Source organism: Sprattus sprattus (assembly GCF_963457725.1).
Source record: "Sprattus sprattus genome assembly, chromosome: 9".
In the NCBI taxonomy this organism is placed as follows: domain Eukaryota; kingdom Metazoa; phylum Chordata; class Actinopteri; order Clupeiformes; family Clupeidae; genus Sprattus; species Sprattus sprattus.
This window is the reverse complement of record NC_137928.1, coordinates 30,452,388-30,465,709: the sequence shown is the minus strand read 5'-3', so window position 1 is coordinate 30,465,709 and position 13,322 is coordinate 30,452,388. Positions and strand designations below refer to the sequence as shown.

General features: G+C 42.2%; 1 protein-coding gene across 1 annotated transcript in view; it reads right to left on the bottom strand.

Moving 5' to 3' along the window:
* The window catches only part of LOC308369861 (calpain-1 catalytic subunit), a gene marked incomplete at both ends in the record, with an annotated part of 34,065 nt that overhangs the window by 3,261 nt on the left and 17,482 nt on the right, over nucleotides 1-13,322 (bottom strand). Inside the window, 3 exons of the mRNA XM_080844407.1 lie at nucleotides 885-959; nucleotides 8,682-8,721; nucleotides 11,795-12,000. Coding sequence (XP_080700533.1) covers nucleotides 885-959; nucleotides 8,682-8,721; nucleotides 11,795-12,000 — 321 coding nt within the window. The remainder of the gene's footprint in view (nucleotides 1-884; nucleotides 960-8,681; nucleotides 8,722-11,794; nucleotides 12,001-13,322) is intronic.

Below are 13,322 nucleotides of genomic sequence, written 5' to 3'. Positions count from 1 at the left end.
AATTACGTGCTTATGGCCCTGTGTCTAAAACGAGCCTAAATCAGCCTTACGGTGCAAACCCATGCCACCGTTATGAGCGACGCGGTTTCTAAACCCAATGCATTTCAACGGGAGCCAATCCATTGTGACGTAGACCAGCGATCTGGGCGACGCGACGATGAAAATTCGAACATGTTGAAACTTATGCAAATGAGGAGTGATTTTTTCCGGCAGCGGCCAATGAGATTGTTTGGTGTCGTCTTTGACGGTTTGAAAATTGTAGGACTGTATGCTATTTCCACACGCTACACCACGCCCACTCAAAGCGATGGAATTTGATTGCGTCGCTGTCATGGGTTTGCACCGTTAAGCTGCATATAAAGGTTATAAGAACATGTGCATACTTTTTGTAGTCAAATGTTACAACATTATTTAGCAGTCTTGTAGCTGAAAGACGTAAGTCATAATAGAAAATGTAAGAGTAAAGTATAAAATATCAATCAAGTGATCAATTGATCTATAATCATCACATTATCAATCTTATATACACAATATATTTATATGGACCATTTTGTAAAGGTCTGCAGGTTGTTCAAGATTCCAAACTAAAAGTTAAGGGTGACAATTCAAAACTATGCTGTTTGGGTCTCAGAACTGGAACAGCCTTCCCCATAATATTATAAACTGGCCTTTTCAGAAAGCTGATATGACATCTATTGGTTTACCTCAAAGTGTACATTTGTTAGGTTGATTCTAATTCATTTGACTTTTTTGTAATTGCATCATGGACAGCAAAATAGAGATGTATACCCACCGTTCTGAGACCCAATGAAAAGGAGTTGTGTTTGGCTCACCTTGTTGCAGTGCTTCTTAAAGAGCTGTGTTTGTGTTTGTGTTTGGCTCACCTTGTTGCAGTGCTTCTTAAAGAGCTGGCGCATGGCACTGAGAGAGGGAAGCACTGACAGGGAGGGAGAACTGACCTGGGAACAGGGGCAAAACAGCTATGTCATACATCACTAACATCACTTATTAATAACGTACACTTAAGTTTACAATCAGTATGATTATAATGTACTGAGAGTACAATAACCTTTGGGTTAACCCTAACCCTAGATATGACCTACTCTTTGTCTATGTTATGGTTGTGAACTTTGGTGACCTCTCGTGGCCACCTTTGGTCATCATCAGCCTTCAGGTATTTTTTTGTGATCTGTGATGACCTCACCCTTGTGTTATCAACCTCCCCTGTGTCTCATTGTAGTGTCCTGTGTCTTGATTTTATAATTGTCGATGTGTATTTAAACCCAGTTTCCTGCCCCGTTCTGTACTTAGTCTTAGCAGTGGTGTTGGGAGTCTGTCTCTGCCTCTGCCTCTTCCTCTGAATTCCTCACTGGTTGGACTGGTCTTGAAGAGCTTTTTTTCTGGCTTTATGGACCTGAACTGTGTAAAGGTATTGTTCCAGTCATCTCTTGTGGAACTAACCATTTTAGATTTAGTTCCTTTTGTTGGATTCTGCCATCTTTTGAGCATTTAGATGTTATGACTTTCTGCCTGGAATAAAGTACACTAACTGGATTTAGCTTTCTGCACTTGAGTCTACCCTCTTATCTGGTAGTTGAGTTGGTCAGTTTCTCAATCTTGAGACCTGGTGCTATGGATCTACTGGGGATCAGGGACGACAACAGTTTCCGTGGTTTTTACTTTATTCCAAGCGTCAGCTCTGAAGTTAACAGCCTACCTGCAGAGTAGGCTTGCAATGTATGCATGTCATTACAGTGCATGACATGCCCTGTATTGTTATTCCTAGGCTTCTTATACTTCTTATTACAGTGCATGAAATGCCCTGTATTGTTATTCCTAGGCTTTTTCTTATTATTACAGTGCATGAAATGCCCTGTATTGTTTTTCCTAGGCTTCTTCTTCTTCTTCTTCTTCTTCTTCTTCTTCTTGTTACCTTTTTCTGCGATTAATTCAGCTCGAACCGCTTAACTTAGAAACTTTGTTCAAACTTTGTTGCGTAGGTCTTGTAAAGGACACTTATGCTATGTATTTTTCACTTTTCTAAACTTTACACTTTTTAAGATATTAAAGAAAAACGAATATAAATGTTCCCATTGACTTACATTGGGTCATTAAACTGGCTTGCACCTGTGCTTCACTGACACCTGCACCAAGGTTCCAAGGCTCCTCTTCTCTCTGTCCCTCTCCATTCAACTGTATAACTAGGAATATTAAGAGACACCTTCCATACTCTACTTTTTTCTCTCTCCTTCTTTCTCTCTATCCCTTTCCCTCTACTTTCTCTCACACTCCATCTCTCTGCTTCACTCTTTTTTTCTCCTTCTTTCAATATTTTCCCTCTTCACTCTCTCTTTATCCAGTTATCTTTATTATCTGGCTTTATCCAGAGCCACTCTTGTTCACTCTTCTTACTTTCTTCTTTCTTTCTTCCACTCTTCTTTCCTTCTTCCACTCTTCTTTCCTTTATTCACTCTTCTTTCCTTTCTTCTTTCCTTCTTCCACTCTTCCTTCCTTCTTCCACTCTTCTTTCCTTCTTTTACTCTTCTTTCTTTTCTTCTTTCCTTCTTCCACTATTCTTTCCCTTCCTCATTCTTCTTTCTTTTCTTCTTTCCTTATTCCACTCTTCTTTACTTTCTTCACTCTTCTTTCTTTTCTTCTTTCCTTCTTCCACTCTTCTTTACTTTCTTCACTCTTCTTTCCTTTCTTCCACACTTCTTTCCTTCTTTTACTCTTCTTTCCTTTCTTCTTTCCTTCTTTCACTCTTCTTCCTTTCTTAACTTTTGCATTCCATGCACTGGTATTTCCTTCAGGAAATGCATTTTCTAGTTATTATTCCGTTTACCGAACTTCTGCGATTAATTCAGCTCCAACTGCTTAACTTAGAAACTTCGTTCAAACTTTGCTGCGTAGGTCTTGTAAAGGACACTTATGCTATATATTTCTGAACTTTATACTTTTTAAGATATTAAAGAAAAACAAATCTAAATTTTCCCATTGACTTAGATTGGGCCATTATGACATCATAATAGGGTCATTAAACTGGCTTGCACCTGTGCTTCACTGACACCTGCGCCAACGTTCCAAGGCTCCTTTTCTCTCTGTCCCTCTCCATTCAACTGTATAACTAGGAATGTAACGGGGCAAATGCACATTCAACATATGTGTGGGGGCGGGACACCCTAGCCCTATCTGTGCATTTGTTTGTGTGTGCTTGTGCGACGTTTCCTCCACAGGTGTTCCCTATATATGGGCTGATGAACAACCAACAGGATTGGCTGGGTCACCACATAAAGTCTAACCGAGATCTCCTCTCGGGGCTCGCACCTGGCTACGGACGACGAGAGACTGCGTGCGGAGACGAGACCCGGATTGACCCACTCTTCGCAGACTCCCGAGCGATCAACCACGAGATTCGTTCAACGCACTGGACAGCACGACATAAAGGAAAGTAGCCCCGCTATTGCCTTGTGTGTGTGTGAACGAAACTTTTAGTGAAAGCCCCATTCTCGCTTTTGATTATACTCTTCCTGCACCTCTCTAGCTCCGGAGGAAGCAGACGCCGTCAACAGTGACTCGAGAGTTTTGTCAACGCACACTACTTCCTTGTGCAAAGGAAAGTAGACACATCAAACTTCTACCGAGTGAATGGGCTGGGATCGGGGATAGCCTACTGTTGATACTTTTTTGTACTTCCTCGTTCTCCAGACTGGGCGGAGCTGCTGGCCTACTAGGGAACGACACCTCCCGTCAATCGAACTCCCTTTCTGGATTCCGGTTGGCTAGACCGTGGGTTGGACTTATATACCGAACTGTGATTGGTCTTTGAGCCCGTCTCTCCGGAGGGTAGTGAGTGGTGATCATTTTAGGTGATAAAGTGTCTGTTTAATCTTTTACTGGCTGCCCGCAGTGTAGTTATTTGTAATTTAGCAATCCTATGCTTAGTGATCTTTGTTTCCATGTGGTAATGTCTGTTGTGGTCCTAACTATTGACTCTCTTAGTCTTTAGCTGTTTGTGTTTTTTATAGGGCTGGGCAACGATTACAATTTTTAATCGCGATTAATCGCATGATTTCCCTGATTAATCGCGATTAATCGCATTTCTATACACACAATCCAATAATCAATTCAAAAGTAGTCTATAGCGCACTTTTATTTTAAATGTTCTGCCATATGAACAAAAGTACCACAACATGTGTTGTGCAAACACTTAACATCAGCATTTTTATATAGTAGCAGTTAAATAAAATAAATACTTTGTGTAATTCTCAACTTAAACAATGTTATCAAAACAAATACAAAACTGAAGCTTATTGCCACTGCCAGGGCATTGATATTTAGAGTGTGGTGAAGCACCAGAAAGTTGTGATGGCTGGTTTCCCTATAATGTAACTAACCAGCCTGGTTATGACGTTGTTTCTGCCATAGCCCTCTGACGTTTGTAGCTCGCTAGTTAAAGGCAACTCCCCATGCTAGCTAGCGATAGCTAGCACGTTAAAATTAGTTAGCTTAACCTATCGGGAGCCGGGAGGACAGGGGATATCATTGCACAACAATCTCAAAATCATATTTTAGATAGTTGATTTCTTTGTCATCCTGATGTGATCTTAATGATATATCCAGTAGGGTGACAGGCTAGGATAGCCAGCTGCTTAGCTGCTGCTAGCATCATTCAGAGACAACGAACTTATAGATTCTACCTAAACAGCTGACCGGTTAACGCCCACTGACGTTAACATTTGCTGGAAGTGATGCACAGGCAATGAATCGCCACATTATTTCGAGAAGTTTGGCTTTCGTGTATCTGTGTTAACTTGCGTGTGGTCAACTTTTCAAGTATATGCGCTTCTGCAGGTTTGTTTATCAGCCCATTCTTTTCTTTTCCGGTTGCTCAGCAGTCAAAATAAAAGCCTATTGGCAACATACCTTTACAATAATAAAATAAATAATAAAACCTGCGTTAACGCGCGATAAAATAATTGTCGGCGTTAATTAATTGATGAATTAACGCAAGATTAACGCATTAACTTGCCCAGCCCTAGTTTTTTAGCATGTACAATTGATGTGTGGAACTGTTTGCATGTTTGCACAATGGAGTGAAACGTTGTATTTTGCACAAACGATTGCCGTGTTTAATAATTTGTATTTTGCACAAAAAGGATCCCAGTGTTAACCACTGCTTATCGCTGCACCGTGTGATTCCCATCACCAGACTTTAATATTACCACATGTTCGTCTAGATCGACTCCAGCATACTTGGCAGATCTGCGTAAGATATTCAATTTCACTGTCGGCGCCTAGCCCAATCACCTTGTTTTAGTGATACATTGATGAATTGTTTCTTTCTGTATTGATTCCCCCTGATTCGATTTTATAGGATAACTGCTTCCTGTTTTAGACTTGACTAATAAAACTCAAACTTTTGTACGAATAGATTTGGTATTGTTGTGTATCAAAGGGTCAAACAATCAACCTGCACGGTTACAGGAATATTAAGACACCTTCCATACTCTACTTTTTCTCTCTCTCCTTCTTTCTCTCTATCCCTCTCAGTCTACTTTCTCTCACAATCCATCTCTCTGCTTCACTCTTTTTTCTCTCCTTTTTCAAATATTTTCCCTCTTCACTCCCTCTTTACTGTCTTTATCCAGAGCCACTCTTGTTCACGCTTTCCTTTCTTCTTTCTTTCTTCCACTTTTCTTTCCTTTCTTCTTTCCTTCTTCCACTCTTCTTTCCTCTCTTCTTTCCTTCTTCCACTCTTCTTTCCTTTCTTCACTCTTCTTTACTTTCTTCTTTCCTTTCTTCACTCTTCTTTCCTTTCTCCTTTCCTTCTTCCACTCTTCCTTCCTTCTTCCACTCTTATTTCCTTCTTCCACCATTCTTTCCTTTCTTCTTTTACTCTTGTGTCTTTTCTTATTTCCTTTCTTCTTTCCTTCTTCCACTCTTCTTTACTTTCTTCATTCTTCTTTCCTTTCTTCCACACTTCTTGCCTTCTTTCCTTTCTTCTTTCACTTTTCTTTCTTTTATTCTCCCTTTCTTAACTTTTGCATTTCATGCACTGGTATTTCCTTCAGGAAATGCATTTTCTAGTTATTCTTTGTACCAACTTCTGCGATTAATCCAGCTCGAACCGCTTAACTTAGAAACTTTGTTCAAACGTTCTCATGTAGGTCTTGTAAAGGACACTTATGCTATGTATTTTTCACTTTTCTAAACTTTATACTTTTTAAGATATTAAAGAAAAACGAAAATACATTTTCCCATTGACTTACATTGGGCCATTATGACATCATAATAGGGTCATTAAACTGGCTTGCACCTGTGCTTCACTGACACCTGCGCCAATGTTCCAAGGCTCCTCTTCTCTCTGTCCCTCTCCATTCAACTGTATAACTAGGAATATTAAGAGACACCTTCCATACTCTACTTTTTTTTCTCTACATTTGTCTTTTTATCCCTCTCACTCTACTTTCTCTCACACTCCATCTCTCTGCTTCACTCCATCTCTGTGCTTCACTCCATTTTCTCTCCTTCTTTCAATATTTTCCCTCTTCACTCTCTCTTTACTTATCCAGAGCCACTCTTGTTCACTCTTCTTTCCTTTCTTCTTTCTTTCTTCCAGTCTTCTTTCCTTCTCCCACTCTTCTTTGCTTTATTCTTTCTTACTTCCACTCTTCTTTCCTTTCTTCTTTCCTTCTTCCACTCTTCTTTCCCTCTTCCACTCTTCTTTCCTTTCTTCTTTCCTTCTTCCACCCATCTTTCCTTTCTTCACTCTTCTTTCACTCTTCTTTCCTTCTTCCACTTTTCTTTCCTTCTTCCACTCCTCTTTCCTTCTTTCACTCTTCTTTCTTTTCTTCTTTCCTTCTTCCACTCTTCTTTCCTTTCTTTACCCTTTCTTTTCTTCTTTCCTTCTCCTTCTCCCACTCTTCTTTTCTTTTTTCACTCTTCTTTCTTTTCTTCTTTCCTTTTTCCACTCTTCTTTCCTTTCTTCTTTCCTTCTTCCACTCTTCTTTCCTTTCTTCTTTCCTTCCTTCACTCTTTTTTCTTTTATTCTTCCTTTCTTAACTTTTGCATTTCATGCACTGGTATTTCCTTCAGGAAATGCATTTTCTAGTTCAGTGGTTCTCAACCTTTTTTCAGTGATGTACCCCCTGTGAAATATTTTTTCAGCCAAGTACCCCCTAACCTGCGCAAAGCATTTTTGATTGAAAAGAATATGTAATTCACAGCGCTATGCCATCATTTTCTTATTTATTAAACTGTCAACACTGAATATTGAACATTGAACATTGTTGCATTTAACTGAGTGCGTTTGCAATTACATTTTAGTAAGAACCTTGTGCTTGTGCTTCACTGAAAACCTGTCAGTCTTGGTGGCAGGAAGGCAACTGCTGTGATCAAGCTCTTCTCCAGACACAGTCTGTTTCTCTGCTTTGTTGTGATCACAGTCATTGCAGAGAAGGAGGCCTCACATAAATATAAGGAGTAAAAGGGTAGTAGCTGCTCCAAAGCTTTCTCTCCCAGGTCAGGGTGCTCCTGCTTCACACACATCCAAAACTGAGTGTGGATTTGGCAAACTTCATCTGGAGGCCAGTCAGATTACACTTACAGGAGTCTTTCCTGATTAGTGACAGGTAGCTTGCTTCCATATGCTTTGGACAAGAGAAATGGGTTTCTCACCCAATCCAGCTGTGTAGATTTCTCCTCCATGCCAGGAAAGTAAGACATTCGAAAATTTAAATTTCGAATCAAATTGGTCAAATGTCCCACGATGACCAACTTGACAGGAGCTCTGTCCGCATCCTCACTAGAGAGAAAATCATCCACCTGAGGAAAGCAGGTGAAATTCCCCTGGCTCTTCTCCACAGCTCTGCTTTCTTCAGGAAACCTCCCACCTTGTCATACAGGTTTAAAATGCTGGTGTCCTTTCCCTGCATACATATTCAGTTCGTTCAATTTGCTAAATATATCTGCCAGATAGCACATATTTGCAAGCCAGTCTGTGTGGCATGCATGGGGAGATCTGTGCTTGTTCAGAAAGGTGTGTACTCAGATCGTAATTCCAACAGCCGGTTAAGTATTCCGAGAGAGAGCCATCGCATATCTGTGTGCAGCACAGTTGTGTGTGTGTTCAGCTTCCATGTTTTCGCGAACAAATCGCGCTTATTATAGGCTACAGTCAGTTGCCAAAACGATAGAAGACATTCCTCCGTGATTTCCCTAAGAAAAAAATAGTTCTACACGCAAAGGCGCAGCAACCCGCATTCTGACTTCAAGTTTCAATGACTTTCCGTTACGTTCAATTACCGGACTACTACTGATATGAAAGATGTGAATTAGAAGCACAAAAGCCGTTGCCAATGACAGCGGATATAAACTTTTCGCAGCAGTGAAAATCAAGGAACTACAAACCTGCGAATGCAGACATTTAACCCACATAGCTATGGCCCATACAAATCAACTGAACATTCTGAATAGCCGTATAATAACTATTTTTAAAGGATTTTTGAATGGAGGCTAATTTGGAATATATCTTTTAAAAATCTCACGTACCCCCTGGACTACCTACACGTACCCCCAGGGGTACGCGTACCCCCGGTTGAGAACCACTGTTCTAGTTTATATCTAAAATTGGCGTTAATGTTGCATAAAATATGGAACAAAATTAAGAGGGTTTGGTTTACCTCTGCAGGCACAGGCTCAGAGCTGGGGACTTCCACTGGACTGTGAACACACAAAAGGAACATAGCTGATCATTGGGTAAATCAGGAATGAATCTCTTAACATAGTTCAAGTGACTACCTAAAGCGGTCCGCATGCTTATCCGACCGTGCTCTCCGATCTCACAAGGCACGCCCTAAAACGCCCTCCTTGAAGTGGGACCACACCTTTGAGCACGGATGGATCTCGGATGGCCTCTCGGATGGCCTCTGGAGCACCGCTCGAATCTTCTCAACTATCCGATCCGAGCTGTCCGACACCCCTGGCTAAAATCACGTTTCCGGTTTCGTTCCCTATATGACAGCACCGCCGTTTTAAAAAAATCGCTGAGAGATCGCTGGGAGCCTGGGGCTGGAGGTCCAGGAGTGCATTAGGAGTTGGAGGAAGATCAGGGACAAGTTTGTAAAAATGAAAAAAAACTATGAAGGGCACCAGCGGCGATGCAGGAGGAAAACCGACATTTCCCTTCTTCCTTGCTCTATCCTGGCTCTCGCCGCATATAAAGCATAGGGAGACGCGTCTAAATATGGCAATAATAAAAACATTTCTTGGTTTTCGAACAGCCTCTTTGTGTTTGAGCTAGCAGAGCATGCAGTGTAAATGATTAAATTGTAAAAGAACCTGAATTGTAGACGTAAAAAAGCAGAACTGTTTGTGTGGTATAATAATAGAAAATATTCGGCAATAACCGCCAGCTTGGTCATTGTCGTAATTCATTTCACAACAACAGCCTCTGATCATTAACGGAAAATACACGGGATAAAAACAAACGATTTCTTATTTGATAGTTCTACTGTTGTTGTTGTAGATGATGTAATGGCCTTGTAACATCAAAATAAGCCGATGGTAATCTCCACAGCCCCTCGTAGAACCATGCAGGTAAAGGTGAGTCGTACGATCATCCGATTAGAAAGGGCGTGTCTCTCGTGAAGTCGTATGAGGTGAGTTGGATAACCATGCAAAAGCCTTTACTCTTACCCAATATATGATTTGATCTGACACCGTTACTGTTAATTCACTGAAATATTTCTCACTATCTGTACAGCCATCCCTGATCTATTCCTGTTGTTCAGAGACTTACACAGCCCCATGGCCCTGATCTATTCCTGTTGTTCACAGACTTACACAGCCCCATGGCCCTGATCTATTCCTGTTGTTCACATACTTACACAGCCCTGTGGACCTGATCTATTCCTGTTGTTCACAGACTTACACAGCCCCATGGACCTGATCTATTCGTGTTGTTCACAGACTTACACAGCCCCATGGCCCTGATCTATTCGTGTTGTTCACAGACTTACACAGCCCCATGGCCCTGATCTATTCGTGTTGTTCACATACTTACACAGCCCTGTGGACCTGATCTATTCCTGTTGTTCACAGACTTACACAGCCCCATGGCCCTAATCTATTCCTGTTGTTCACAGACTTACACAGCCCCATGGCCCTAATCTATTCCTGTTGTTCACAGACTTACACAGCCCCATGGACCTGATCTATTCCTGTTGTTCACAGACTTACACAGCCCCATGGCCCTAATCTATTCCTGTTGTTCACAGACTTACACAGCCCCATGGCCCTGATCTATTCCTGTTGTTCACATACTTACACAGCCCTGTGGACCTGATCTATTCCTGTTGTTCACAGACTTACACAGCCCCATGGCCCTAATCTATTCCTGTTGTTCACAGACTTACACAGCCCCATGGCCCCGATCTATTCCTGTTGTTCACATACTTACACAGCCCTGTGGACCTGATCTATTCCTGTTGTTCACATACTTACACAGCCATGTGGACCTGATCTATTCCTGTTGTTCACAGACTTACACAGCCCCATGGCCCTAATCTATTCCTGTTGTTCACAGACTTACACAGCCCCATGGCCCTAATCTATTCCTGTTGTTCACAGACTTACACAGCCCCATGGACCTGATCTATTCCTGTTGTTCACAGACTTACACAGCCCTGTGGACCTGATCTATTCCTGTTGTTCACAGACTTACACAGCCCCATGGCCCTGATCTATTCGTGTTGTTCACAGACTTACACAGCCCTGTGGACCTGATCTATTCGTGTTGTTCACAGACTTACACAGCCCCATGGCCCTAATCTATTCCTGTTGTTCACAGACTTAAGGCCCCCACATGCTTATCCGATCATGCTCTCCGATCTCACGAGGCACGCCCTTAAACGCCCTCTTTGAAGTGGGACCACACCTTTGAGCACCTCGGAGAGCCATCCGAGGGTGTCGGATGGCCTCTGGAGCACCGCTTGAATTTTCTCACTATCCGATCCGACTATCCGATCCGAGCTTTCCGACACCCCTGGCTAAAATGACGTTTCCTGTTTCGTTCCCTATATGACAGCACCTCCGTTTTTAAAAAATCGCTGAGAGCTCGCTGGGAACCTGGGGCTGGAGGTCCAGGAGTGCATTAGGAGTTGGAGGAAGATCAGGGACAAGTTTGTAAAAATGAAAAAAACTATGAAGGGCACCAGCGGCGATGCAGGAGGAAAACCGACATCTCCCTTCTTCCTTGCTCTATCGTGGCTCTCGCCGCATATAAGGCATAGGGAGACGTTGTCTAATTACAGCAATAATAAAAACATTTCTTGGTTTTCGAACAGCCTCTTTGTGTTTGAGTTAGCAGAGCATGCAGTGTAAATGATTAAATTGTAAAATAACCTGAATTGTAGACGTAAAAAAGCAGAACTGTTTGTGTGGTATAATAATAGAAAATATTCGGCAATAACCGCGAGCTAGGTCATTGTCGTTAATTCATTTCACAACAACAGCCTCTGATCATTAACTGAAAATACACGGGATAAAAACAAACGATTTCTTATTTTATAGTTTGTTGTTGATGATGTAATGGCCTTGTAACATCATAATAAACCGTTGGTAATCTCCACAGCCTCTCGTAGAACCATGCAGGTAGAGGTGAGTCGTACAATCATCAGATTAGAAAGGGCGTGTCTCTCGTGAAGTCGTACGAGGTGAATTGGATAACCATGCCAATGCCTTTACAGTACACAGCCCCATGGCCCTTATCTATTCCTGTTGTTCACAGACTTACACAGCCCCGTTGCCCTTTTCAGTCAGGACCCGCAGAAGGAACTCTCCCTCCTGGTGCTTCTTGGAGGTGGAGGGGATGATGATGTAATGGCCAGGGGCCAACTGACCACGAAACACCACCTCCCTGCAGGATTGGTATTTGGCAGTGCAGAGAGGGTCCAGCTGAGACAGATCCATCGAGTTGAGGTAGCTGTTCTGAGATTTAGCCTGTGGATGAAAGACACTCGCTTAAAAATGAACACAGACACACACACACATGCATAAACACCACACATTAATACACAAATGAACACGCATAAACAGAGCACTCAGACAGGCACACATGAATGATTCCACAGCCCTGGTCCTATTGTTGAAAGAACCAGAAGTTAAGTGTCTTCTGTTAATAGATTATTTGGTCATCTCATCAAAAGGGTTTACAGCAGCTCCCTCACATCATGGCTAAACACCAATAATGAGGCCCCAAAATGGCTCCAAATGCCAGGGAAATGAGTCCCCTTATAAATAAGGTACCACAGCTCTCTCACACACACACATGCAAACCTACCTACCTATGACTATCAGTCAAATTAAACAATTCAACCTTGGTCCTCAGGGCTTTCATCCTGATCCCCCCATATTCTCCACATAAGCTTTACTGACAGTTAAAATGACGAGTGTCCTCTACCTGATAAAACATGGAATTAATAACACATTTCCTAGCAAACATGCCACAAACCACAATCTGGCTAAATCCTCGCAACAATACTTGAACCAACTGCTATGCATGGTGGTGAGGTAGGGGCAGGGGTGCATTGTGTAAGTATCTGATCACTCAGACCACATTGAAATCCGATCACTCAGACCACATTGAGATCCGATCACTCAGTCCACATTGAGATCCGATCACTCAGACCACATTGAGATCCGATCACTCAGACCACATTGAGATCCGATCACTAAGTCCACGTCCACATCCAATCCGATCACTAAGTCCACATTGAGATCCGATCACTAAGTCCACATTAAGATCCGATCACTAAGTCCACATTGAGATCCGATCACTAAGTCCACCTTGAGATCCGATCACTAAGTCCACCTTGAGATCCGATCACTAAGTCCACCTTGAGATCCGATCACTAAGTCCACATTAAGATCCGATCACTAAGTCCACCTTGAGATCCGATCACTAAGTCCACATTGAGATCCGATCACTCAGACCACATTGAGATCCCATCACTAAGTCCACCTTGAGATCCGATCACTAAGTCCACATTGAGACCCGATCACTCAGACCACATTGACATCCGATCACTCAGACCACATTGAGATCCGATTACGAAATCCACATTGAAATCCGATCACTAAGTCCATTTCGAGATCCGATCACTAAGTCCACATTGAGATCCGATCACTCAGACCACATTGAGATCCAATCACTAAGTCCACATTGAGACCCGATCACTAAGTCCACATTGAGATCCGATCACTCAGACCACATTGAGATCCGATCACTCAGACCACATTGAGATCCGATCACTAAGTCAACA